Source organism: Gossypium hirsutum, chromosome A03 (assembly GCF_007990345.1).
Source record: "Gossypium hirsutum isolate 1008001.06 chromosome A03, Gossypium_hirsutum_v2.1, whole genome shotgun sequence".
NCBI lineage: Eukaryota > Viridiplantae > Streptophyta > Magnoliopsida > Malvales > Malvaceae > Gossypium > Gossypium hirsutum.
In genome coordinates this window covers 90,274,527-90,299,251 of record NC_053426.1, presented here as the reverse complement: position 1 = coordinate 90,299,251, position 24,725 = coordinate 90,274,527, and the positions used below count along the sequence as shown (strand labels likewise).

The 24,725-nt window shown below is 32.5% G+C and overlaps 2 protein-coding genes across 2 annotated transcripts; one reads left to right on the top strand and one right to left on the bottom strand.

Moving 5' to 3' along the window:
* Positions 1 to 7,507: 7,507 nt before the first annotated feature.
* Positions 7,508 to 9,242, bottom strand: LOC107887656 (REF/SRPP-like protein At3g05500). The gene is made up of 2 exons (XM_016811899.1): positions 9,213 to 9,242; positions 7,508 to 7,924 (listed from the first exon to the last, which is right to left on the bottom strand). The coding sequence occupies exons 1-2, from the start codon at positions 9,240 to 9,242 to the stop codon at positions 7,508 to 7,510; spliced, it is 447 nt and encodes a 148-aa protein (XP_016667388.1).
* A 12,682-nt stretch (positions 9,243 to 21,924) lies between these two features.
* Positions 21,925 to 24,725, top strand: LOC107886442 (multicopper oxidase LPR1). The gene is made up of 3 exons (XM_016810399.2): positions 21,925 to 22,311; positions 22,909 to 24,366; positions 24,440 to 24,725. The coding sequence occupies exons 1-3, from the start codon at positions 22,024 to 22,026 to the stop codon at positions 24,491 to 24,493; spliced, it is 1,800 nt and encodes a 599-aa protein (XP_016665888.1). The 5' UTR covers positions 21,925 to 22,023; the 3' UTR covers positions 24,494 to 24,725.

Sequence of the window (24,725 nt, the reverse complement as noted above, 5' to 3'; positions counted from 1 at the left end):
AAAATGAATTACTGGAATGAATCATCATTATCTTAATTGGATCCTCGCACAAGTCAATATGAACAAGAAGTTCAAAGGATCATACATTTGCATAACATCTCCAATCAACTGCTAGATTCATTTACTGACCTAAAAAGAATTACAAAATCTCACATACCAGCAAAAAATGCTCCAATACGAATTAATATCCTAATAGGGCAAACTGTTAGTGCAAAAGAAAGTAATCCACGCCTAAAGCGTGGAAGGCCAATCGGTTTCAAAGATAAAAATCCTTATAAAAGGAAATGAGCAATTATTCAAGATGATAATATTGTGGAGGCAAGTGCCCAAGAAAAGACCAAAGATATAACTAATCGAAAAACCCCAGAAGAGGTTCAGGTGCCTAAAAATGGTGATAACGAAGAAATCTCAATAAGTTATGTTATTTCAAGAAAAAGATGGAACCGAAAAAATATAGTTATCGACAACAATTTTGCTTATAATGTTGCTATTGAAATAGCAAAAGAAAATGAGGATCCTGAGCCTAAATCTATTGAGGAATGTAGAAATAGAAAAGATTGGCCAAAATGGAAAGACGCGATTCAAGCAGAATTAAATTCACTTTCTAAACATGAGGTTCTTGGCCCTGTAGTCCAAACATCTAATTATGTAAAGTCGGTAGGATATAAATCGATATTTGTGCGAAAACAAAATGAGAAAAATGAAGTCATAACATATAAAGCATGACTTGTAGCACAAGAATTTTCACAAAGGCTCGACATTAATTATGAAGAGACATATTCTCCTGTGGTGGATGCAATCACGTTTAGATACCTTATTAGTCTAGCAGTACGTGAAAAACTTGACATGCGTCTAATGGATGTTGTTACAACCTATTTGCATGATACACTTGATAATTTAATTTATATGAAAAACCCAGAAGGATTTAAAATCCCTGAAGGACATAGAGTTTCCTGGGAAAATTGCTTAATCAAATTAAAGAAAAGTTTATATTGATTAAAACAATCTGGATGTATGTGGTACAATCGTCTTAGTGAAATTTGTTAAAGGAATGTTATAAAAATGATTCAATTTGCCCATGTGTTTTTATAAAAAGGTCTAAATCAAACTTTGTGATAATTGCTATTTATGTTGATGATTTAAATATTATTGGAACTCTTGAAGAGCTTCAAAATACAGTAACTTATTTAAAGAAAGAATTTGAGATGAAAGATCTTGGAAAAACAAAGTTTTGTCTTGGCCTGCAAATTGAGCATTTAAAAGATGGAATTCATGTCCATCAGTCAACTTATATGAAAAATATCTTAAAGAAATTTTATATGGATAAAGCACATCCATTGAGTACCCCGATGGTTGTACGATCATTAGATGTGAATAAAGATCAATTTCGTCCTTGCGAGAATGATGAGAGTTTCTTGGTCCTGAAGTACCATATCTAAGTGCCATAGGAGCATTGAAGTATCTTGCAAACAACACAAGACCTGATATAGCTTTTGCTGTAAACTTGTTAGCAAGATTTAGGTCTTCTCCAACACGTAGACATTGGAATAGAATTAAACATGTATTTAGATATCTTAGAGGAACCATTGATATGTGGTTATTCTATTCAAATGATTCAAAATCTCTATTAGTTGGTTATGCTGATGCTGGATATTTATCGGATCCACATAAAGGTTGATCTCAAACGGGACATTTATTTACATGTGGAGGTACTACCATATCATGACATTCGACAGAACAGACATTAGTTGCTGCATTTTCAAATCATGCTGAAATAATTGCAATGCATAAGCCAAGAGTGTGTTTGGCTAAGGTTATTAACCCAACATATCCAGAAGATATGTACTTTCCCTTTATAAGGAAATATGCCAACTATCTTGTAATAGCCCAAAATTGGGTCTAGTTGGAACAGAGGTTTCGGGACCACAAAATTCGAGATAAAAATAATTATTTTATGATTATTTTGAGGTCTATGATATGATTTCATGATTGTGTGAAAAGTTCGTGAAGAAATTCTATGCATAAAGTGCTCAATTTGAAGTTAGGGACTAAATTGAATAAGTTGTAAAACTTGCATTCTAGAAAATTATAGTATGAAATTACTTTGAAATATTAATTAGGAGGTCTTAAATAGAAATTTTACCAATTTCTAAGTGATGGACAAAAATTGGATATGGATGGAATTTTTGAAAGTTTAGTAAGGAAGGGCATTTTGGTCATTTGGTAATTAAAAGAAATAAAAAGGGAAAATAAAGCCAAAATTGATTCATCTTTCTTGTGGAGGCCGAAATTAGCATGGGGGAAACCATGGCTAGGGTTTTCAAGCTTTCCAAGCTCAATAGTAAGTCCGTTCTAACCCCGTTTTTCAAGTTCTTTACGTTTTTAGAATCCCGGTAATTTGATTAAACTTATTCTAGCAATAATTTAAGCTAGGGTTCATATTTGGAAAAATACCCATAGGTTAAATGTGTTTATTTTTCTGTTTTATAATAGAATATGAGGTTTTAAATTATGTTAGACAACTTGTGCTACTCGGTTTTGAGTGAAAATGAGTAAAAGGGCTTAATCGGTAAAAATACCTAATAGTCATAAGTATATGTTAGAGTGAGAATTTGATGTTTCCATAGAAGGGAAAAGTGATTAGAATGTCATAAAACATAATAATAAGGGATTAATTTTAATTCCCGAGCCTAGGGGAAAAAGTGTAAATATGCAAAAGTTTAGGGGCAAAATTGTAATTTTGCAAAAGTTTGAGTTAAGGACTGTTTTGAATAGTAAATTAATTAAATAAGTAAAATATGATGTTTTAGATCCCGAAAAATGAGATTTGAACCTAGAATGAGAGAAAAATCGAAAATTGAGAAAGTTGGTAAAATGGCCGTTTTACTATCGAGGTAAGTTTATATATATAATAAGCATTAATTTATGCATGTTTCAATGCAAAATTGATATATTCATCATGATTTCCGAGGTGTTGAAAGTATGTAAGTTGTTATGATAATAATACAGCAATAATGCTGTAATTTATATTTGAAAGTTAAATTTAGTGAATTAATTGAATTAGATTAAATTAAATGATTATGGTGCCAAGTTTATGAATTGATTTAAAAATATGTCTACGGTACATGAAGTGCATTGAATTATCATACATAAATGTGATTTCTATGATTATGGATATTATGGGAAATTGTAAGTTCATATGATTTTTAATAAGGCAATGTGTAATTTAATGTTATTGCCTTGATATTAAATGAGATGTAAGTTTATATGTAAGTAATACATCAATATTACTTGTATTATGATATTTTATAATAATATTGGATATATGCTTGTGGATAATTACTTGATTGGTGAAATTGTTGGAAAAGAGAGAGAAATCCCGGTTGAACTTTGGAAAGATTGGATGATACAGATAGTATGTAGCTAGGTCACATGTATGGTGCTGAGTGCACATCATGTGTACAAGAGAGCTACAAGACATTATGATGTAGCTAGGTCGCATGGGTGATACTATGTGTACACCATGTAGACAAGAGAGCTACAGGATATATGTAGCTAGGTCGCATGAGTGGTTCCAGGTGAAGGACACCATGTAGACAAGAGAGCTACGAGATAAATTGGCTAGGTCACATGGGTGGTACTGAGTGTTCACCATGTGTACAAGAGAGCCGAACTATATGATGGGTGGAGCTATGTGCTGAAACCACCAAGTATCGAGGATTGATCCGAAGTGTTCAACGGGAGACTCTCTATGTATTGCTTTGTGAGTTTTGTGATGAATAAGTGCAGGAACTTGATTATGTGAATGATATTGCGTTCATTAAGTGACCAGGATGTGGTGAGGTTATAAACAAGTAAGTTATACATGAGGATGATTTTATGGTGACCTTGTGATCATGGGCCTATACTTGTGATGTATGAAATGTGGTGAAAATGATTTGTGATATGTATGTTAAAATGAGGTTAATACAAAGAAAGTGTGAAAGAGTGAATTAGCAATAAAACTGTTTTAGACAGTAGCAGTGATGTGATTTTGAAAAATCATAAAAATAGTAAAAATTGAATCAGAGACTGAATGAGATATCAAATTAGAGCTTAATGAGTCTATTTTCATATAAAAGAAACAGAGAAAGAAAAGGAGTTCTATATTTTGAGATATTTATGTTTTTGTGAGACTAGTTCAGAATGATTACGTGATCCCCTATTCTAACTTTGGAAAATCACAAAAATTTGGATAAAAATAATTAGAGGCTTAAAATTATATTTTTAAAATACCTAATGAGTCTATTTTCAAGATAAATCAACAAGAACATTATCCAAGTTCTGTACTGTGAGATAATTAATTTTTAGCGAAGAGAGGTCAGAACTATCAGAAAGTGAAACAGGGGAATTTTAATGAATAAAATGTACTAATTGGCTAAACCAAAAATTATGAAAATTTTATGGTGGAAAGATTGTGAGTCTAGTTTCAGGGGAAATTTACAGATCTTAATTTGGATCTCTGTAGCTCGAATTATAAATAAGTAAGTGACTATGACTCGTGTAGACAGTTTGATGTGAGCATTTATTAGTAAATTGTGAAATCGTACTTACAAGAATGCTATATACATTAAGGATGTGGAATGGAGAGGAGGAGGAGGAAAATAAATATATGTGGAATACATGGAAACTATGGTATATGAAATATTGATATAATGAAATAAATGATATGTGTTTATAAGAAAACAGAAAGAGAATGATATGTATCATGACATGTATATATATATGACTAGTCTCAATGTGATGCTTGTTGGGTATGGAGTTGAATTGAAATGTTTCAGGCAAACATGTTATTTTGCGCATCTGAGTTGTGGTATTTTATAAAGATATGATCTAGTTTTAAATATGAATGCTTGATGATTAAGCTGAGGATATTTGGTAAGATGATAATCTTGGTATAAATGTATAAGTGGTACTATAATAAACAAGGTAAAATGAGTATGAGAGACACATGTATGATAACATACAAATGCTATGTTTGTGGTTTAATTGAGAATATTTAATCATTAATGCCTTTGATTTTGTATAAGTGTGTAAGAGATTAAGGTTGACCAAAGCTTGGAAAATAGCCTAGGTATATTCCACACAGGCAGAGACACGACCATGTGTCTCAGCCGTGTATGGAACACGACTTTGGGACACAGGCGTATAGATCCTTAAAGCATGAAATTTCCAAGATTTTCGTAAGTTCTCGGTTTAGTCCTGAACCCTTTCTAAAGTATGTTTTAGGCTTCGTAGACTCAAATAAGGGACTATGTGTAAGTGAATGAACGTTTTGAAATATGAATGAAATTTTATGGCCCGTATTTTAGTTTAATGTTTGTATATTTGTCCAGTAACGCCTCGTACCTTATCCAGGCCTCGGGTACGGGTAAGGGGTGTTACATATCTTATACGAAGACAATGCAGCATGTATAACTCAATTAAATGGTGGTTATATTAAAGGTGACAGAACGAAACATATTTCATCAAAATTATTCTTCACTCATGATCTTGAGAAGAAATGTGACATAGAAGTTCAATAATTTTGTTCTAGTGATAATTTAGCAGATATTTTTATCAAGGCATTGCCAACTTCAACATTTGAAAGACTACGAAACAAGATTGGAATGCGTTGACTCAAAGATATAATGTGATGTTGCCATTAGGGGGAGTTTAAAACACGTTGTACTCTTTTCCTTTAACCAAGGTTTTGTCCCATTGGGTTTTCCTGGTAAAGGTTTTTAACGAGGCAACTTGTAATAGGAGATTGTGTACTCTTTTTTCTTCATTAAGTTTTTATCCCACAGGGTTTTTCCTAATAAAGGTTTTAATGAGGCACAGTTTTCTCTAGTGAACATCCAAGGGAGAGTGTTACAAATAAATGTGAATGTCCATATTCTAACCCCCTCATTTATAAGGGAAAACCTCTCATTCATTATGCAAGTTGTTTAATGTGTTAATGAAGCACTTAAATAAGCTTCATGTATTGTATTGCATTGAATTTCAATTACTTATAAATAAAACTCTTTCGTAAATGAAAAAGAAATACGAGAAATTATCTGTTTACTTTAAGTATTCTTTTATTTGATTATTTTATAACATTTATCTATTTTTAAAAAGAAAATTATTTCTAACTATTTAATTAATTTTAAAATTTGTCATAAAATATATTATTTATCTTAACATTTTATTGTTTAATTTAAATAATGATTGTTAGTTTATTAATTTCAATTAATTTTTAAAATATATTTAAATAAATAATGAATGATTATATTAAAAAACATATTTATAATGAATAAATTGTATTTTAATTAATACATTACAAACCCATGCATAACATACGAAAGTAAATTACCGTGTATATTAAAAGTAAGGAAAGCATCCATATTTGGAATATTTTGTTCCAAAGTACTTCTATACTTGCCACATGTCTTACACATCACCAGTTTTAATTTTGCCACCAGTTTTAATTTTGCCATAAATGCTACCCATTTGTTTAATAAAGTTTAAATTTTCTTTTTATTTCATTCAAAAAAAATTATTTCAATAAATATGACAAAATATTTATAATAGGGAAGTGTCCACTTACATTATGTAAAATTAATTTATTTTATATTATTTTATAGACATGAAATCAAAAATAAATAAATATCTAAGATTAAATTAATACCTTTTTTTAAAATTTTATATTAAAACATTATATTTTAAGGGTAAATTACACCAACAGTCACTTAACATTGGGGTAACTAACAAAACAGTCACTTAGGTTTTATTTCAATCACTCAACTTTTAAAAAATAACAAAACAATCACTAACGTTATAAAAAAGTGACAAAACAATCACTGATTAACAATTTCCGTAGTGTCTTAACTGGACCACTGATGTGGCAAGTTAACTTGCCAAGTTAGATGTCCACAGTGGAAACCCACCCAATTTAAGAAGAAATTAAAAAAAACCCTTAATAATAGAAAAGAAGAAGAAGAAGAAGAAGAAGAGACTGTAAAAAAAAATGTTTGTAGTCGTTTGGTCTAATGAATAGCATATGTAGTCTTTTTAATAGCATGGATTTGAGAAAAATAGTCTCGACCTTTTAGATTATTGCACCAAATACTATCTACAAAGGGTGACAACGTAAAGTAACGATAAATAAATTTCACAACATATATGTGAAGAGGCTTTAAAACAAATCAAAATGAATCATCTATTCAAGCAAGTCAAACAAAATTGATCAAATTAAGAACAAATTTGCAGACTCAAACCCCATAATATAAAATATAAACAATTTTCATAAAAAAATTTATTTAAACAAAAATAAATTACAATGTAAACAAACATGAAAACTAAAACCCATTGTTCTATCCATCATAAGAGACAGTCACAAGTAAAACCATAAAATAGGTCCAGGTTATCTTCACAAGTCATAACCCACATGAACAAGACTCAAAGTAGATCAACTCTTAGATACCAATGGCTCCATTTTAGTCGTCTACTCACCAAACACCTTAGCGATTTTTTCAGTAGGGACCAAAGGTAAATAGGAGTTCTCTGTACTGTTAACAACTGTCTCATTATACTTGTCGCCGCAATAAGCAGCTGTTGGGATAATGACCGAGGCAACTTGAGGGAAAAGAGAGAGCTTGTTGAGTTTACGCCAAGCTAAAATCGCACATTGTTTGGCTTTGGGTTCATACTTCATATAAAGCTCTTTTGTTGTGAGTTCATACTTGGTGTACACTAATTTTGCTAATCCTGAGACAGTGTTCACCACTCCAGCACGGTGGACTTCAAAAGCTACGCTACAGGCAATATCAGGAGCCTTTTGAGCTGCCAAGATGGCTTCAGTTGAGACCTGTTTGATGACTGGTGGAACTTTATGATCAAGCTTGGTCACTGATTCACCCACCTGCAAACGACTACATACTTTTTTTATAGTCTCTTCTTCTTCTTCTTCTTCTTCTCCTTTGTTATTAAGGGTTTTTTTTCAATTTCTTCTTAAATTGGGTGGGTTTCCACTGTGGAAATCTAACGTGGCAAGTTAACTGGCTACATCAGCTAGTTAACTTGCCACATCAGTGTCTCGTTAAGACATTAACGGAAACTATTAATCAGTGACTATTTTGTCACTTTTTTATAACATTAGTGACTATTTTTTTTCAAAAGTTCAGTGACTAAAATGAAACCTAGGTGACTGTTTTGTTAGCTACCCCAAAGTTGAGGGACTGTTGGTGTAATTTACCCTACTTTTAATTCCCAAATTACTCCTATGGTAAGCATGACCTTTTATTTTATTTTTTTACTCTTAAGATTTTATTCTAACTTTGGCTTCTCCTTTTTTAAGTTTCTGTTCGTTATTCATTATCTTTGATTGATCAAAGGGCAAATTTCTATTTTTGGGTTTTGTTTTTTAAATCTCAAGTTTTTTCTATTTGGTCTTTCATTGAGATCCGACTATTTTATTCATCTGATAAAAAAATTAAAATATTTACAACAATAACTTAGGTTAAAAAAATCATTAAAATAACCTAAAATGAACAGTGTCGGAGTGTTTTGGCCATTTCATGGTCGACACCCACATAAAATTCCCCCTAATCATTACCTCATGATTAATATAAATTAAAAATAATAATGTTTTAGGTTGCGGTCATTGCATGACCAACATCCATGTATATTTTTCCACACCATATCATACTGGTATACAAATTATACTAATATTTTAAAAAAAACCTTTTGGGGTGCTTTGAAACAGATGGCCGACACCCATTTTTTGTATAAAATTTTTTTGAGGGTTTTGGACACCTTATGGTCGACACCCCTTTTTTGTATTAATTTTTTTGGGGGTTTTGGACAACCCATGGTCGGCACCCCTTTGTCATTCAAAATTTTTTTGGAGTGTCGTGTACCAGATGGTCAACACCCCTTTGTCAGAATTTAAAAGTAATTTTTTTGGTGACGACCTTTTCTTTGCTTGCACTAGTAGCCTATATATATGGATGCAGTTTGGGTTGTGTTAATGGTACCCTCAGGAAAAAAAATTTGTTGAGAGTATCTTGCTGAAGAGAGAAAATGGAGAGAAAGAAATGGGGGAAAAGATTGCACTGGTAATTTAAAAGCCTTCTTTCACCCTAAAAACAATCAAGGGCTCCACTATTTCACATTAGATCTAAGTATAAAACATCACATCTAGCCATTACCAGTGGAATCTTTTCCATCTTTTCCCCCATTTCTTTCTCTCCATTTTTTCTCTTTAACGGGATACTGTTAACAAATTTTTTTGGGGGAGTGTACCATCAATTACAGATATCTGTTATCAGGGTTGAATTATGTACTGTTATACGTTACGAGGTTGAATTATATACTGTCACGAGAACTTAAAGGTTATGCTATCAAAGGGTGGAGATACCAATTACGGTCTACACAAGTTGGTGGCAGTTTTCGCCGATGATGACTAACTATGTAGACCAGTTACGATTTACACAAGATGGTGGGCGAACATGGTCAATATTTCTAAATACAACATAGGCCTGATTCAAGTAGAAAAAGACTAAGTGTGGATTTTTTGTATTTGTAAATCAATTATGGTTCATTTCATTTAAAATTGAATTTTATATTTTTTCACGGTTAACATTTTATGTAATATTCTGTACTTGTTAATGCAAAAAAAATAGTGATGTTGGAAATTCAGTTTACGATTTACAAAAAAAAGTTACAAAGTAAATAATTAAAAAAATAAAAATTGTGTGGACCTAGGCGCTGTCCCCGGCTCTAGAAGGTAACGGTTGGGCTACCTCTGTCAACGACCTTGTGCACCTTCATGTGGTAATTCATAAGTGCTCGAACCAGCCTTCGATGTTCCTATAGGTGTACTAAATAAATTGGTAAAATCGTATTCCCTATCATCGGGGGTGATAGGGTTTTGTGAGATCGGAGGTACTGAGCAAAAGATATCCTCCATGGTAGGTGTTGATGTTAGAGTTCCAGGTGGTATGAGTATGGTTCGGAGTGTGTCGAATGTTGAGGCTCGAGGTCGGGGTCTGGGCCAAATGTGTCCTCGAATGACGATGGTTGTTCTTAGGGATGGGAAAGGTGTGAGTATGATTTAGATGTGAAATATTGGGGCTCGAGATTGGGGTATGAGTCAGATTCAGTGTTCTTGGACGGTAGAACTCAGTTACGATGCAATTGGGTTTTCTTTTGTTGCCATCAAGACCCCTTTGGTTGAGTGTGTAGCTAGACCACCATGTACTAACCATGATATATGAAGGACTTCTCGTTCTCCATGTACCAACTTGCATACTCGGGCTAATGCATGAACCTTATAACATAAACATGCAAGGAGGAATGCCTCTCATGTTGGACATTCCATAAAACGATGTATGGAGAATGTTCGACAACCCAATTTTTGGTGTCTTTACCCTTTTTATCTATCCCGTGTGTGTGTTTGAAATCTCATGGAGGGTCCGGGATATGTTGCATTCACCCAAATTGCCTCAAAACCCGATTTGCATTGTGCCACTCGAAAATATTAAAATTAATCAATGACACGTTGGTTACAAACACTAGTTTCTTATCGTGGACCCATTATGGTATGATTGTCACAACGTCTTGCCCCGAATACGACATCCATAGAAACTGCACAGTATTGACAATTTATATAGTTAAGTAAATTTATTCCAAATGTTACAATAAGAAAAAAAATTATAGTAATTTTACGTTGTCCTCAGAATGAGCCTCAATCATTTGGCGATATATGGGCACCGTGTACGATCTCCTAACTGCCGGTATCGTTGCCCATATAAAAAATTGGTTAAAATTTTTTAGTATAGTTGGCACGCAAAAAGTATAATAATATTGAAAAAAAGTTAAATCAATTTTTTTACCTATTAACAAGTGGCCACACAAGTGGTTGGTAACTCCCTGATGCCAAAAATGACATCCGGTATAATGCCCAAGGCTGCAGTAGAAGGCAATTATAATAGCCCGTTTTTCAGCGGTTTCGAAATCACAATTCCAATGTGTTAGTTTTTAAATATTAATTATTTAATATTTACGAAGTCATTACTGTCGTATTAAATTTTGGTCCAATAATTTTAACGTTTAAATAGTTAATTAATTAAAAAGGATTAAATCATAAAAGCTGTAAAATTTGATTTCTATTAGTTAAAGGTACTAAATGACAATTGAAAGATATAATACTGGATTTAAAAGGTAATTATACCATGTATATATTAAATGGACAGTTTAAGTGTGTTTTGAAGTGAAATTTGATTTAAAATTAAAAGCGTAAAATGGTAAATAATTAATTAAACTTAAAATTAAGTAAAACCAAAGTGTCATCTTTTTCATTTTGCAATGTTGGTAGCCGAAACACCATTGATAGGTGAAGGAAGCTTTCGGCCAAAGCTTACTCATATGCAAGGTAGGTATTTTTCCACCTGTTTTTCATGAATTTTATATTTTTAAGATCGTTTTATCTTAATCTAGATAACCCAAGGGTTAATTTGTAAAAATGTTAAATGTTTTAGGAGATGTCATTGATGAGTTTAGAGTGTTTTTGAAGTTTAATGGTGGATTACTATGCTTGGGTGCTAAATAGAAATATTTTGTTAAGTAATTTTGTATGACTTTTAAGTTTAGGGATTTAATTGAAAATAAATTAAAATAAACAAGGTTTTCTTGGAAAATTTTAGCATATGTGGATTGTATTTTGGTATAATTGAATTTGGTTTATTGGGTATAAAGATTAATTGTGAAAATAAAAATGTTTTGGTCTTAATGATCAAATTGAATAAAGTATAAAAGTTTGGAGTAAATATGAAAAGTAAATATGAAAATTAATAAATAGGAAATCATTTGCACTAAATTGAATATTATATGAAGTTGAGGTTGATAAATTGAAATAAACTATTTTATAGATTAAGAACAAGTAGAAAACTGAGGAAAAAGGAAAGTTGCCGAGTAGTCCCTGAACTTTCATTACCTATGCAGTTTAGCCCTGGTAAGTTCATATGGTTTCATTTTGTATTAAATTAAATGTTATATTAATTGTGAATTAAGGTTGTGGGATATTTGAAAAGTATTGAATTGTAGTAAATGGATATGAATTGTAATACCCCGAAAATTTTTACAGTAAAATATTATCCGTGATATAGTAAAATAAGGAAATAAAGTGACAAAAAGGGAATTTTTGAGTTATGTCAATATTGGGAAGTATATTATGATATATTAATTCAAGAAAGGACTAAATTGCAAAGATGAGAAAAGTCTTGTTGCACAAGAGTAAAAACTCAAAATTTAAGGGGTTAAAGTGTAAATATAAAAAATTTGAAGGACTAATGGTGCAAATATTTTAAGAGTGGAATGATCTAGAAACCAAGAAAAATTGATGAATTAGGATCAAATTGAATAGGTGAAAAATTATGAGGGACTAAATTGCAATTTTACCAAATTAAGTGATGACTCAAGGGTGGAATTCTAAAAGATCATGAAGGGCAAAATGGTCAATTAGTAAGAGAGAGAATTCTAGAATGTAATGATTATGTTGATGATATTTTAAATTAATTAATTAGATAAATATTATTTTATTAATATTTTTATGAGATGTTTATTATTATTATATTATTATTTATTTAGTATAAAAGGAAGGAAAGATGAAGAATTAACATCACATTTCCTTTCCCATGCAACCAACGTTAGAAGAGAAGGAAAAGAAAGAAATTTTGTTTTCTTTACAATTTGGTCCTTCCACCAAAAATTCACCATTTTCACCTAGAAATCAAAAGAATTTCCATAGCTACTAAGAGAGAAAAATGTTAAGGAGACCATGGGGAGTTAGAATATCAAGTTGGATTCAAGAAATAGAAGCTGGAGGAGAGAGAAAATCAAGTTAAAGATTAGTATCAATAGAACAAGGTAAGTATATCAAGATTTCAATATGTTTTTAAGTTTGTTATTATTGACAAAGCATGGAAATAATGTTATAGTAGAGTTTTCTTATATAAGGTCCTATGTTCTTGATATGTTAGTGAAGAGAAAATAAGAGAAAGTGATGAGAAATGGTATAGAAAAAGAAAATAAGGGTGTTATAACATGGTAATTAATGTCTTGTACTAAAACAGTTTTGGACAGCAGCAGTAGTCTAACTTTAAAAAATCATAAAAAAATTGTAGAAATCTAATTATAGGATGAATAAAATATGAAATTAAATATTATTAAGTATAGTTTCTTATAGAAGAAATAATGTAAGCAATGGAATTGTAAATCATGAGATATGATGAATTTTGTGAGACAAGGTCAGAATGATTTCAGGTTCCCCTATTCTGACTTTATAAAATCATAAAAATTGGATAGAAATAATTATGGGCTTAAATTTATATTTTTAGAATCCTTAATAAGTATATTTTCAATAGAAACAAATGGGAACATCATTCGAATTCTGTACGAGGAGATAATTAATTTTTAGTGAAGAAGGGCCAGAACTGTCAGACAGCAGAACAGGGGTAACTTTAAAGAATAAACTGTACTTATTGGCTAAACAAAAAATTATGAAAATTTTATGGTAAGAAGATATATGAGTCTAGTTTCAGGGAAAATTAGAGGATCTTAATTTTGAGTTCTATAGCTCCAGATATAAATAATTTAGTGACTATGACGCAGATAGATAGCTTGAATATTCATAAAAGTAAATAATAAAAATTATGGATAATGTTACTTACAAGTGTGTTATCTACATTAAGGATGTGGAATGGAGAGGATGAGGAGGAAAAATATGTATTAATATTCATCTAGCATGGCTAATTTGTATATTTTAGGCTCAGGGACTAAATTGAATAAAACTAAAACTTTATGGGCAATTTTGTAAAAATGTCAGAAATGACCAAATTGCATGAAATTGATTATTTTATTATTTAAATTACAAAATTGAATGAAATTATTAATTTAGTTCAAGATCGGGGGAAAACATGTTTTAGGGATTAAATTGAAAAGTGTTGAAATTATGGAAAATTCTAATATTTTATAGAATTCATGAACTGTTATCAATACATATGAGAATAATAGCTGGAAATAAGGATTAAATTGCAAGAATTTTATTTTCTCTGACCCTAAGGATAAAATTGTTATTAATTAAAAGTTTAGGGGTAAAATGGTAATTTTTCCTAGAGCATTAATTAAATGCATTAGAATATGAAATGAATGAAAATGATGATCAAATTTATTTATAAAGATCCGGACGACTCAAATATGAGACTTGATCGTAGAAAAGAAAAGATATCGGATTAATGAAATTATAAACACAAACAAGCAATGAGGTAAGTTCGTGTAACTTGAATTATATTATTAAATGCTTGAAATGTATGTTATTGATGTGAAAATAATTTGAATGTTCATTGTATGAAAATTGATGGAACATTGATATTTGATAAAAAGGGGAAGAAATCCCGGTTGAATAAAAGGAAATTTTGATGGATCTCTGAAAAGGAATTGACGGTAAAAAGGATCTAGCCCGGATGGGTGATCCTATCCTGATATAGCCCTCCCGAAGAATACGTGTAAATGGATTTAGCCCAGACGGGTAATCCAAATTAGGGTCTGAATTTAGCCTGGACTGGTAATTCAGATCCAAGCTCATTAGAGTAATTTTCGTTGCAGGGAATTTAGCCTGGACTGGTAATCCTGACAATACTCTATGAGTTTATATTACAGGGGATTTAGCCTGGACTGGTAATCCCACTGTAAGGATGAGGTTCGCGGGAGTGTGCTCTCTGATATGAAATGTGTAAGACCATGGTTGAAAGTTACCATGCAACCTGATATGAAATGTGTAAGACCATGGTTGAAAGATACCATGGCAACCTGATATGAAATGAATAAGACCATGGTTGAAAGATACCATGGCAACATGACGGGAAACGAATAAGACCATGGTTGAAAGATACCATGGCAGCGTGACATGAAATGAATAAGACCATGGTTGAAAGATACCATGGCAACATGACAGAAAATGAGTAAGACCATAGTTGAAAGACACTATGGCATCATGTCAAAGATAAATAAGACCGCGGATGGGAGACGCGATGACATCTATTGAGCAATTGATATTTAGGTAATATGTATCAGATGACGAATGGTTATATGAAATAGTTGTGTGAAATGTTTACAAGAACTGGTCATATGGAAATATATGTACAAAATAGTTGTATGAAATAATTATGAAGATAGATAAACAAAATAAGAATAAGTACATGGAATATAATTTATGTTAAGTTTGATATAAACTTTACTGGAATAAATATACATAAAATATATGGAAATGATGGTGCATGAAATATTGATATAATGAAATAATTGATATATACTTATGAAGAAATGGTAAGAGAATGATATGTTTCATGACATGTACATATATGATTATCTTTGATATGTTAATACAAGGAAATTATGTAAGTAAAGACAATTATTAAACTCAAGTGTAATATAAATATTGAATTTATATGAAATATATGCAAGTATACTAACAATGATGTTGTTTGACGCTTAGACAAGTGTCAAGCTATTGATTGAATGGTAACATGTTTAATTATAAGAAGTATTGAAATGGTAAGTACCTAGATGAAAATAAAATTTAAGATTTTGCGAAATTTTTTTATGATCCCGATTTAATTCTGGTTGGTTTTTAATGTATGTTTGGGGCTTCGAGGGCCCAATAGAGAGACGTTATGATTATTTTCAAAATATGAATAATAAATGACTCAAAATTATCTGAAAATATTCAGTAAACTCCGGTAATGCCTCGTACCTATTCCGGCAATGGATACGGGTAGGGGGTGTTACATGAATCAAGAAAGTATTTGATTTGAACATTGTTATTCGATAATATATTGAGCCGATAAACGTAGGATAGGATATAATTGGCATGTTAATATGTTTTAATGCGTGCAATACGGGTTTGATTTATGATGAGATGGTGATTACTGATTCGTTACCATTTACTGAATATACCAAAGTCTAGCATTTAGTGATTCTGTTGTGTTACCGGGGGCAGATGTAAAGCCTTCGGGCAGGACACTTGGTGCCCAGTTGTGTTTCGGAGGGATGTTAGCCTACGGATAGGCACTTGGTGCCAAGGTGTGTTCTCGATTGGTTAAGCTCACTCGAGTGTTTTGGTGTGTTCTGAATGGTTAATCGTGTATTTGAATTTGTTATATTGTTAATTGGGCAATTTTTAAATGGTTATATGATGTCCTAATAGATTAACTTGAGTTGATATTGAGTGATCTAGTATTATTAAATAGATTATTCATTAATGTATTGCTATTAAGACTCACCTGTTGAGTGATTGTGATCAACAATACCATAGTTTATTAAGTGTTAATGTGTGAATAATATATATTTCTATAGTAAGTTTATCATTTTAACCATTGAACTTACTAAGTTCTAGTAAAGCTTACTCATGTTATTTCTTCTGTTTCTTTGTAGATTACGTTTTGTGAAAATTGAGCGATCAGATCAACTCGAAGAATCACACTATCTAGATATCTTTTGGTAGTTTTTGGGTGTTGATTTTTGGGTTATATGACATGTAATAGGTGTGCTAGTATATGTTTAGATACTTACTCTGTATGATATATTTTAGTTTGATGTATAGTTGTTTTAGCTTGCTTGTAATGTTCTTCAGTATTTGGTATAATTAGGTTGCTTGTGAACTTGATTTTGTCTATTTGACATAAGTCTTAAGGAAGTAATTGAAATATAATATAATAGTTGTGAATGGTCTGGTTGGTAATGATAGGTTTGGCATGTAATTTTATAAAATTTGAGTACTTTGAATGAAATCTAATTTGGCATGGCATGTGAGTTTGATTTGAATATTGAATTGTGCTGTCAATGAGGGTACATTGGTTAGATTTTTAAGTGTTTGAATAGATATTGTTAATGCCTTTTGTGTGATAGGAAAATTTGGCATGAAATGAACTTTTAAAGATGATATTTTTACCATTTTGAACTTAGGTATTGATATTTTTACATTTGGTATCGATACTTGACCATATGAACAGTTTTTAAAACAAACAGAATGCGAAAATGGTATCAATTTTTATTTGAGTATCAATATTTTTTCATAAAATATTGATACCCTTGTTTTGTAAAGAAAACAATATTCAATTTTGGTATTGATTTTCAAAAAGGTATCAATGTAGTATCGATACCAACTATGGATTTTCACTATTAACTTTAAAGCTTTAAATTTTTTGTAAATAAACCTATTTCAAGCTTGGATTTCATAATTAGGTCCTTGTAAAGTTCAAATTCTTAATATGTTCAATTATGTGTGTTTAACTTTATAAATAATAGAATCTTTGTTTAATAAAGTATTTGTCGATGATTGAATTTAGCTATAGCATCTCTTTACTCGAATTTAGCAACTAGGCTGGGTAAGGAGTGTTACAGCAACAACCGCCAATGTCCTTTGTATTTGGCTTTGTCCCTTGACAAAACTCGTAGTATAGTGTCGCTAGAACTGCAGACCCCCGACTGTAAGCCCCGACATTGTTTAATTAAGCTTGTAGACCCCCAACTATAAGCTCACGGTATAGCATTCCCATGCCTTCCTGTAGGAAACCTTATGCTTGAATCGAGCTTGCATGTCTATAATAAGAACCGATACAGGAATGGTGGGCATGTCTTTTACCAACGGCATGATGCAATTGCATATAGTTTTTGCATCCAATTTTCAGTGGTTTAGCATCATACAAGCTATTGTGCAAGCATGAGGCCTTTCTATTTTCCTGATTGTCCACATCTGAGTCTGTTGCATTAATGTAGCTCGAACACGGTAGTTACAACTGTTTTTGGCTTTCCAAAATTCTCCAACATATAAAGACTATGTAAACTTCGATACTTTATAGTCGACACATAACTTCAAGTTGTATTGCTTTATTGCATGTACATAGTCTTTCTTGTTATCGAATTGTTGTCCTACGAGCAACTCTCTAGCGTCCGATTCTCTCTCAAGTAGGTGAGCAGGTACTATATCTAGGTATTCGAGAGACTCTCATGCATGCGCTACATCAGGATCTACATTCAACATGAAGGCCTCTAGATTATTACGAATAACTATACTGGATCTTATGTTCCCGGCCGAATGGTGATGCACATCTTCACCCTCCACCACCCCCTTCATCGTCTATATATTTGGAGACCTCATCGGAATTGAGGATATTAAAATCTTCAAGATCATAGGGGGACTGATCTTCATTATCGGAACCTTCATCACCACCTGTTATGGTGCCCAATACCTCTGGATGTATCTCTAGACGAGAACCCTTGATTGAGATGCTACACAAACATCCACCATAGTTTGGATTTTCAAGAGTTTGCAATGACCCTATACAGCCTGACTGATCTTCCCAGCAGACATTAAGATCAAAATCAAATCCAAAATGCTGACTTACTTGAATTACAACTTAAACGAGTTTAAGATCGGCTATCTCTGCGAACAACTCAATCGAATTGGGATTCTCGATTTCAAGGGGCAATAAATTGCAATCATTGTGCCTCAATCATCATCATCTTCAAGCTTTATTTTTGAGAACTTGAGTGGATCCGTTGAAATTGAAAATTTGTAAAACAATCTTAACATTTGCTTCTCACAACGGGTAGCTATTTTTACACTGATATTCTGTTTCAATTTTGCTATCAAAACACGCTTGTTGAATCTCATTCCGATTTTTAGGCGACTTTAAAGTACACAACCTTCTTCAACTGTATTTATCATTTCTCCATCGAAATGAACGTACACTAAAAAAAATTAAGAACTCATTTTCAACAATATTTGCTTCCTCCTCAACAAAACACCGGTATGGCTATTTTTGTTTTTCAATTGATAAAGCAAAAAAAAAAAAAACTCGAATAGAAGATCTATTTATATATAGTTGGCTTCACTACTAGGTAATGGATGTTCGACACCCAAGAAAATTATTTTTGTTTCAAAATATAGTTGGGGTGTCGGCCACTTGATACACGACACCTGAACAATGTTTTGAATGACAAAGTGTGCTGACTATGATGTGTCCAACCCCCCTCCCCAAATTTTTTTATACAAAAAAGGGGTGTCGGTCAACTGTTTCACGGCACTCCGAATTTTTTTTAAATACTAATATATTTTGTATACTAGTATGATACGGTGTGAAAATTATACATGGATGTTGATCATGGAATGGCGACAACCAAAAAAAATTATTTTTTTAAAGTCTGTATCAATTATAAGGTAATGATCGGGGGGAATTTTATGTGGGTGCCGGCCATGGAGTGACCAAAACCCTCGGCACTGTTCATTTCAGATAATTTTAGTTATTATTTTTAAACTTGAGTCATTGTTGTAAATATTTTATTTTTAGGTAAGATGGGTAAAATAGCCTTAGAGATCCTTTCCTTCATTTTCTTTTTCATCTTCATGAATATCTTTATTGATTCTTGGCAGATTCTGAAATAAACTAAATTTTATAACTATCAATGGAGATTCTAAAGAAGGAAAGAGAAAAAATGATGTTTTTTATTTACTCAAGCTCTTATTGAACATTTTATGGGGTCGTATCTTGATTTACTGTTATTTTTCATGGGTTTGGAAGATTTTTCTGCTGTAATGACTGTGGATTGCCGATGAATATGTTTTGAGAGGGTGTCTTGCTTGACTATTTGATTTCTTTATATTGTTGGTTCTTGGATTTTCCTATTAGAGCTTTTTGCTGATTCACTCATTCATTGTATAATGAGTAAGGTTAATGTGAGGATGTTACTTAAACGTGGCAAAGTATAAAAGGTGAGCACCCACAAATGACAAATTTATTAAAATTTTCAGAAATTAAAATTAAAATAACAAATCTTATAAATATTGAGGACTAAATTTGTTAAATATTTTATATTTAGGATTAAATTGATAGAATATATAAATATTAGATGGCTAAATTTGTTATTAAATCAATAAAAAAAGTCTACATCAAGTACTTATCACTCATGTAATGGCCACTAAAGAGAGAGTGACCAACATATTTGATTTTGAAAAATTTAGTGAGTAAATTGAAAAACTTAATAATTTAATGACCAAAATAAAACCAACACAATAATTTAGTGATATTTTTGTAATTTACCCTATATTTAAAGGGGAAAACAGCCTGTTGATAACTTGATTCCTTTCATTTATTCAAATTCATATACTTCAGTTCATCATAATGCTTCACAATATAAATATTGACACAGATTATTTAAACTTAATCTAATTGATTCGTTCACATTTATATTATTTCAAAAGACAATAAAGATGTAGCAAAGGGCAAAAGTTCCAAAAGAAGCAGTTGGCGGTCGAAACCTAATTATTTAAGAAAAATTCAATGTGGGTGGTCGAGACCTAATTATTTAGTTTAAATGCACAAGCATGTGGTGTTCACTAAGTGATGAATTTGTGCCCAATGCTTTACACTTTGGACATCCACAAAATCAGTAAGTAAATAAATATTCTTCATGCTCATTATGAAAATCATGTCCAAACTTCTATTGCTTCACTTTAAAATTAGGTTCAAGCAGGTTATTATTTAGCTCATCATGAAAGTCAATGTGGTTTTTATAAAGATAAGAATGCTAAAATTTATTGAAACTCGATAAAAGTAATATATTAGGAATTAGATTACATTTTGGTCTTTCTATAAAAAAATAAATAAATTAGTCATTAGATCAAAAAGTAAATTGATCATTTTTGTTAAAAATTTCATCTCTTTATATGATTAAAAACTGATATAGCTAACAGAATAACCAGACAATGATACTTGGCGTGCTACGTGTACTTCATATTGACATACATTGACTCATTTTAATAGTGGAGATAAATAAATTTTTAACAAAAGAGCCAGTTTACTTTTTAATCTAATGTATAAAAATTAATTTATCCATTTATTAAATAAAAAGAAAAATATAATTCCAGTTGATAATACCATTCACACTCTTAATATTGTGGAAAAGTAAAGCACGTTTCTGATATGTTGCAATTGAGGCGTCATCACTATTCCTTTTGACGGATTAATCAAAAATAAAAAATAAAAAAAATCTTGATGGTTGGTATTGAAATATGGTCTGATGGAATCCATCAACCGAGCAAATTAAGTCAAGCAGTGGGAGACTTTTGGGAGTGATGTTAACAGTTAATCAACCAAACAAAAAGCTTTGGTTGTGGTTTAAAATTCTGCAGACATCAAGTTACAAAGGGAACATGGAATCTATGGAAAGATTAATTAGTTTGGACCAATATAGAGTCCTCCTCAGTACACATATTTATTAGTCAACCAGAGAAATCTAGCGTCTTCAACTTCACACCTCAATTAAAGAGAAAGCTGTTTAAACAAAAATCAAACACCTAACAGCAGTCACATTGAGAAGAAACTAAAGAATATGTACTATTAATTTGGAATCAATTCTATGCTCATTCCATTCGATAACAATTAATATTATGTGTTCAAGATTTTTTTTTTTAAATTTTCTTTTGAAATTAATAAATTAAAATAAAACATATTGCGTGAGTTTAAACAGTAAAACCAAACGTTATAACAATAAAAATGTAGTTGAATACGAAGGGGATGAAAAATATATAACTACATTAATTAAGCTTAAGTAACTGTAGGTTTTCAGCTCCAAACTTTTAATGTTATTTAACTTTTTCATAGAAATTTAAGCAAAATCAAGGAGTTTCTTTTTATCGGAGATGCCAAGGTGGAGTTGGAAACTTATCTCCCTTTGTTTTTATCTGTCTGGCTATGGTAATTGGGTGTACTTTTTTTTTTGGTTCATAACAATGTTTTTTTGTCAATTACCTTTTACTCTATTTTATATGGATTTTGATTCTGGCATGGAATGATTATACCATCATTTTCATATCAGAATATGATATAATAGTAAAAACACACACACATGAAAATTATATAAACAGAAGGAAGTGCCATATCTTTTACCAAGTTAACCCCTATGAAGGCATTCCCTTTCAAAGCCTATCTCTCTCTTTCTCTCACTCACACACAGTACTCACGCTTCCTCCCTTTGTTTTCTCTGGTTTCCATGAGGAGGATTCTGCTTTCTCTCCTACTTTTAGCTCACCTTGGGGAGCTCGGCGCTGAAGATAGGCTTCTGAATCCATCAAAACTGGAGATGTTCGTTGATGAGCTTCCAGATATGCCTAAAATCCAAGGTTTTCGTATGCTCAATACTTCCCCCAAACCCAAGTCACTCATGATTGGCATGTTCAAGAAAAAATGGGTAACTATATTCCTTTCTTTTCTATTCCAAATATTCTTGCTAAGCAAATAGGAGAATTTCTTTTTCAAAATCTACAGCTATTGACAACCTCCAACTTGTATTCTTATTTTTCTTTTAAGAATTATAGCGCAAAACTAGAGAAAAGAGTTAAAATGTTTTAAGTCTCCTCTTCCAGTAGCTGAAAAGAAGCGTGTTCCTCAGTCACCTTACCTTCTTGTCTTCAAAAATTGCTGCAAATTCATGTAATTACATAACCCCCAAATATAGTATAGTTAAAAACTGAGACTGGTTCTTTGCTATCTTCGACACCTTGGCCAGTTGTAAAGTTTGGTGCTTTCCCATCTTAATATATTTACCAAAATAATAATAATAATAATATAAAGTAGACAGCGAAGTGAGTGATAATAATAAGTTATGAGTTGTAGTCTTATTTTATTTATTTGTTTGATTGATTAGTTTATTTTTTACACTTTTTTATTAACAGAGTAATTAAATTATGTTGGTAAATTCGAGGGAAAAATGTTTAATCTTTTTGCAAAGCTTGGGTCTTACAACATCATCATAATCGCTCTACTTTGTCTTAATTCGAGATTTCAGAAATTCCACAGGGACTTGCCTCCAACGCCAGTGTTCGCCTATGGTGCTTCAAGCCGCAGGGCAACAGTCCCCGGTCCGACCATCGAGGCACTCCAGGGAATTGACACTTACGTGACATGGAAAAACTTTCTCCCATCAAAGCACATACTGCCATGGGATCCGACAATTCCCACTGCCATACCTGCAACCAAGACGGGTATCCCTACCGTAGTGCACCTCCATGGCGGCATGCATGAACCCGCCAATGATGGAAACGCAAACTCATGGTTCACTGCTGGATTCAAAGAGAAGGGTCCTGACTGGTCTAAGAGAACATATCACTACAACAATAATCAGCAGCCTGGAAGTCTTTGGTACCATGATCATGCCATGGGGTTGACCAGAGTCAACCTATTAGCCGGTCTGATTGGAGCCTATGTTATTCGACACCCTGAGGTTGAGGGCCCACTTGAACTTCCCCACGGCGTAGAGTTCGATCGGCCTTTGATCGTCTTTGATCGTAGCTTTCGTAAGGATGGATCCATATACATGAATTCCACAGGAAACAACCCCTCTATACATCCGCAATGGCAGCCGGAATATTTCGGCGACATAATCATAGTGAATGGTAAGGCATGGCCGAAGATGACGGTTCGACGTCGTAAATACCGATTACGTATAATCAACGCTAGCAATGCTAGATTCTTCAGATTTTTCTTCACAAATGGCTTGGAGTTCATCCACGTGGCATCTGACTCGACTTACCTCGGGGAACCCGTGGTGACCAATGAAACTCTGCTGGCACCCTCAGAGATTGCTGACGTGGTCGTTGACTTTTCAAAATCAGAGACGGATGAAGCTGTTCTAGCTAACGATGCACCCTACCCTTACCCTTCTGGTGACCCAGTCAATGGATCAAACGGTAAAATCATGAAATTTACAATCAAGAAAAAGAGAGAGTTTGACACGTGGCGAGTACCCGATAAATTGATCCAATATCCTTCCCCGGATTTATCCAGTGCGACGCAAAGACGATACATCGCAATGTACGAATACACAAGCGACATCGGCGAGCCTACGCATCTCTACATCAATGGGAAACCGTACGAGGAGCCGGCAACGGAGACTCCAAAGGCAGGAACGAGTGAGATCTGGAACGTAATTAATTTAACGGAAGATAATCATCCGATGCACATTCATTTGGCACTGTTTACGGTGTTGGATCAAACGGAACTAGTAAGAGCAGAGGAGTTTAAGGCATGCATGTCGAAAATGAACGACGCCATCAAGTGCCAAATAAGCAAACACGCACGTGGCAAAAAGTTAAGTGTGGCAGCTCATGAGAAAGGGTGGAAGAATGTGTACAAGATGACACCTGGATATGTGACAAGGATATTAGTTAGGTTTTCTTACATACATTCCAACACTTCATACTCATTTGATCCAACTGGAATGCCCGGTTACGTGTATCATTGTCATGTAAGTAACTACATTGCGTTTCCTTTAATGTTTGGTGGATATATATTTAAATATAAAACATTGGAAAATGCAGATCTTGGATCACGAAGACAATGCGATGATGAGGCCACTTGTGGTGATGAAGTGAGAAGCAATATTGGAAGGAAGAAGAGCAAGGTATAACAGGAAATGGGCATTGTAAAGTGGTTAATTTTGTTCTGAAAGTAGTGGTACAAGCAGGGGGAAGTTAGACATATATATAGAACCAGAATGTTAAAAGTGTAGAATTGGTTAAAAACAAAATGGATGTATCTTTATGATCTAGAAATGTAAGGTTGCCAAAGTGTGGTCTGTAATGCGGAGTACTTGTTCGCTGGTTA

Bases quoted from the DNA above. Each gene is read 5' to 3' on its own strand.
- LOC107887656 (XM_016811899.1), bottom strand. From the start codon at position 9,242: ATGGGGGAAAAGATGGAAAAGATTCCACTG. The intron at 7,925-9,212 runs GTAATGGCTAGA...AGTCGTTTGCAG, and splicing joins AGATGGAAAAGATTCCACTG to GTGGGTGAATCAGTGACCAA.
- LOC107886442 (XM_016810399.2), top strand. From the start codon at position 22,024: ATGAAGGCATTCCCTTTCAAAGCCTATCTCTCTCTTTCTCTCACTCAC. The intron at 22,312-22,908 runs GTAACTATATTC...TCGAGATTTCAG, and splicing joins GCATGTTCAAGAAAAAATGG to AAATTCCACAGGGACTTGCC. The intron at 24,367-24,439 runs GTAAGTAACTAC...TGGAAAATGCAG, and splicing joins GTTACGTGTATCATTGTCAT to ATCTTGGATCACGAAGACAA.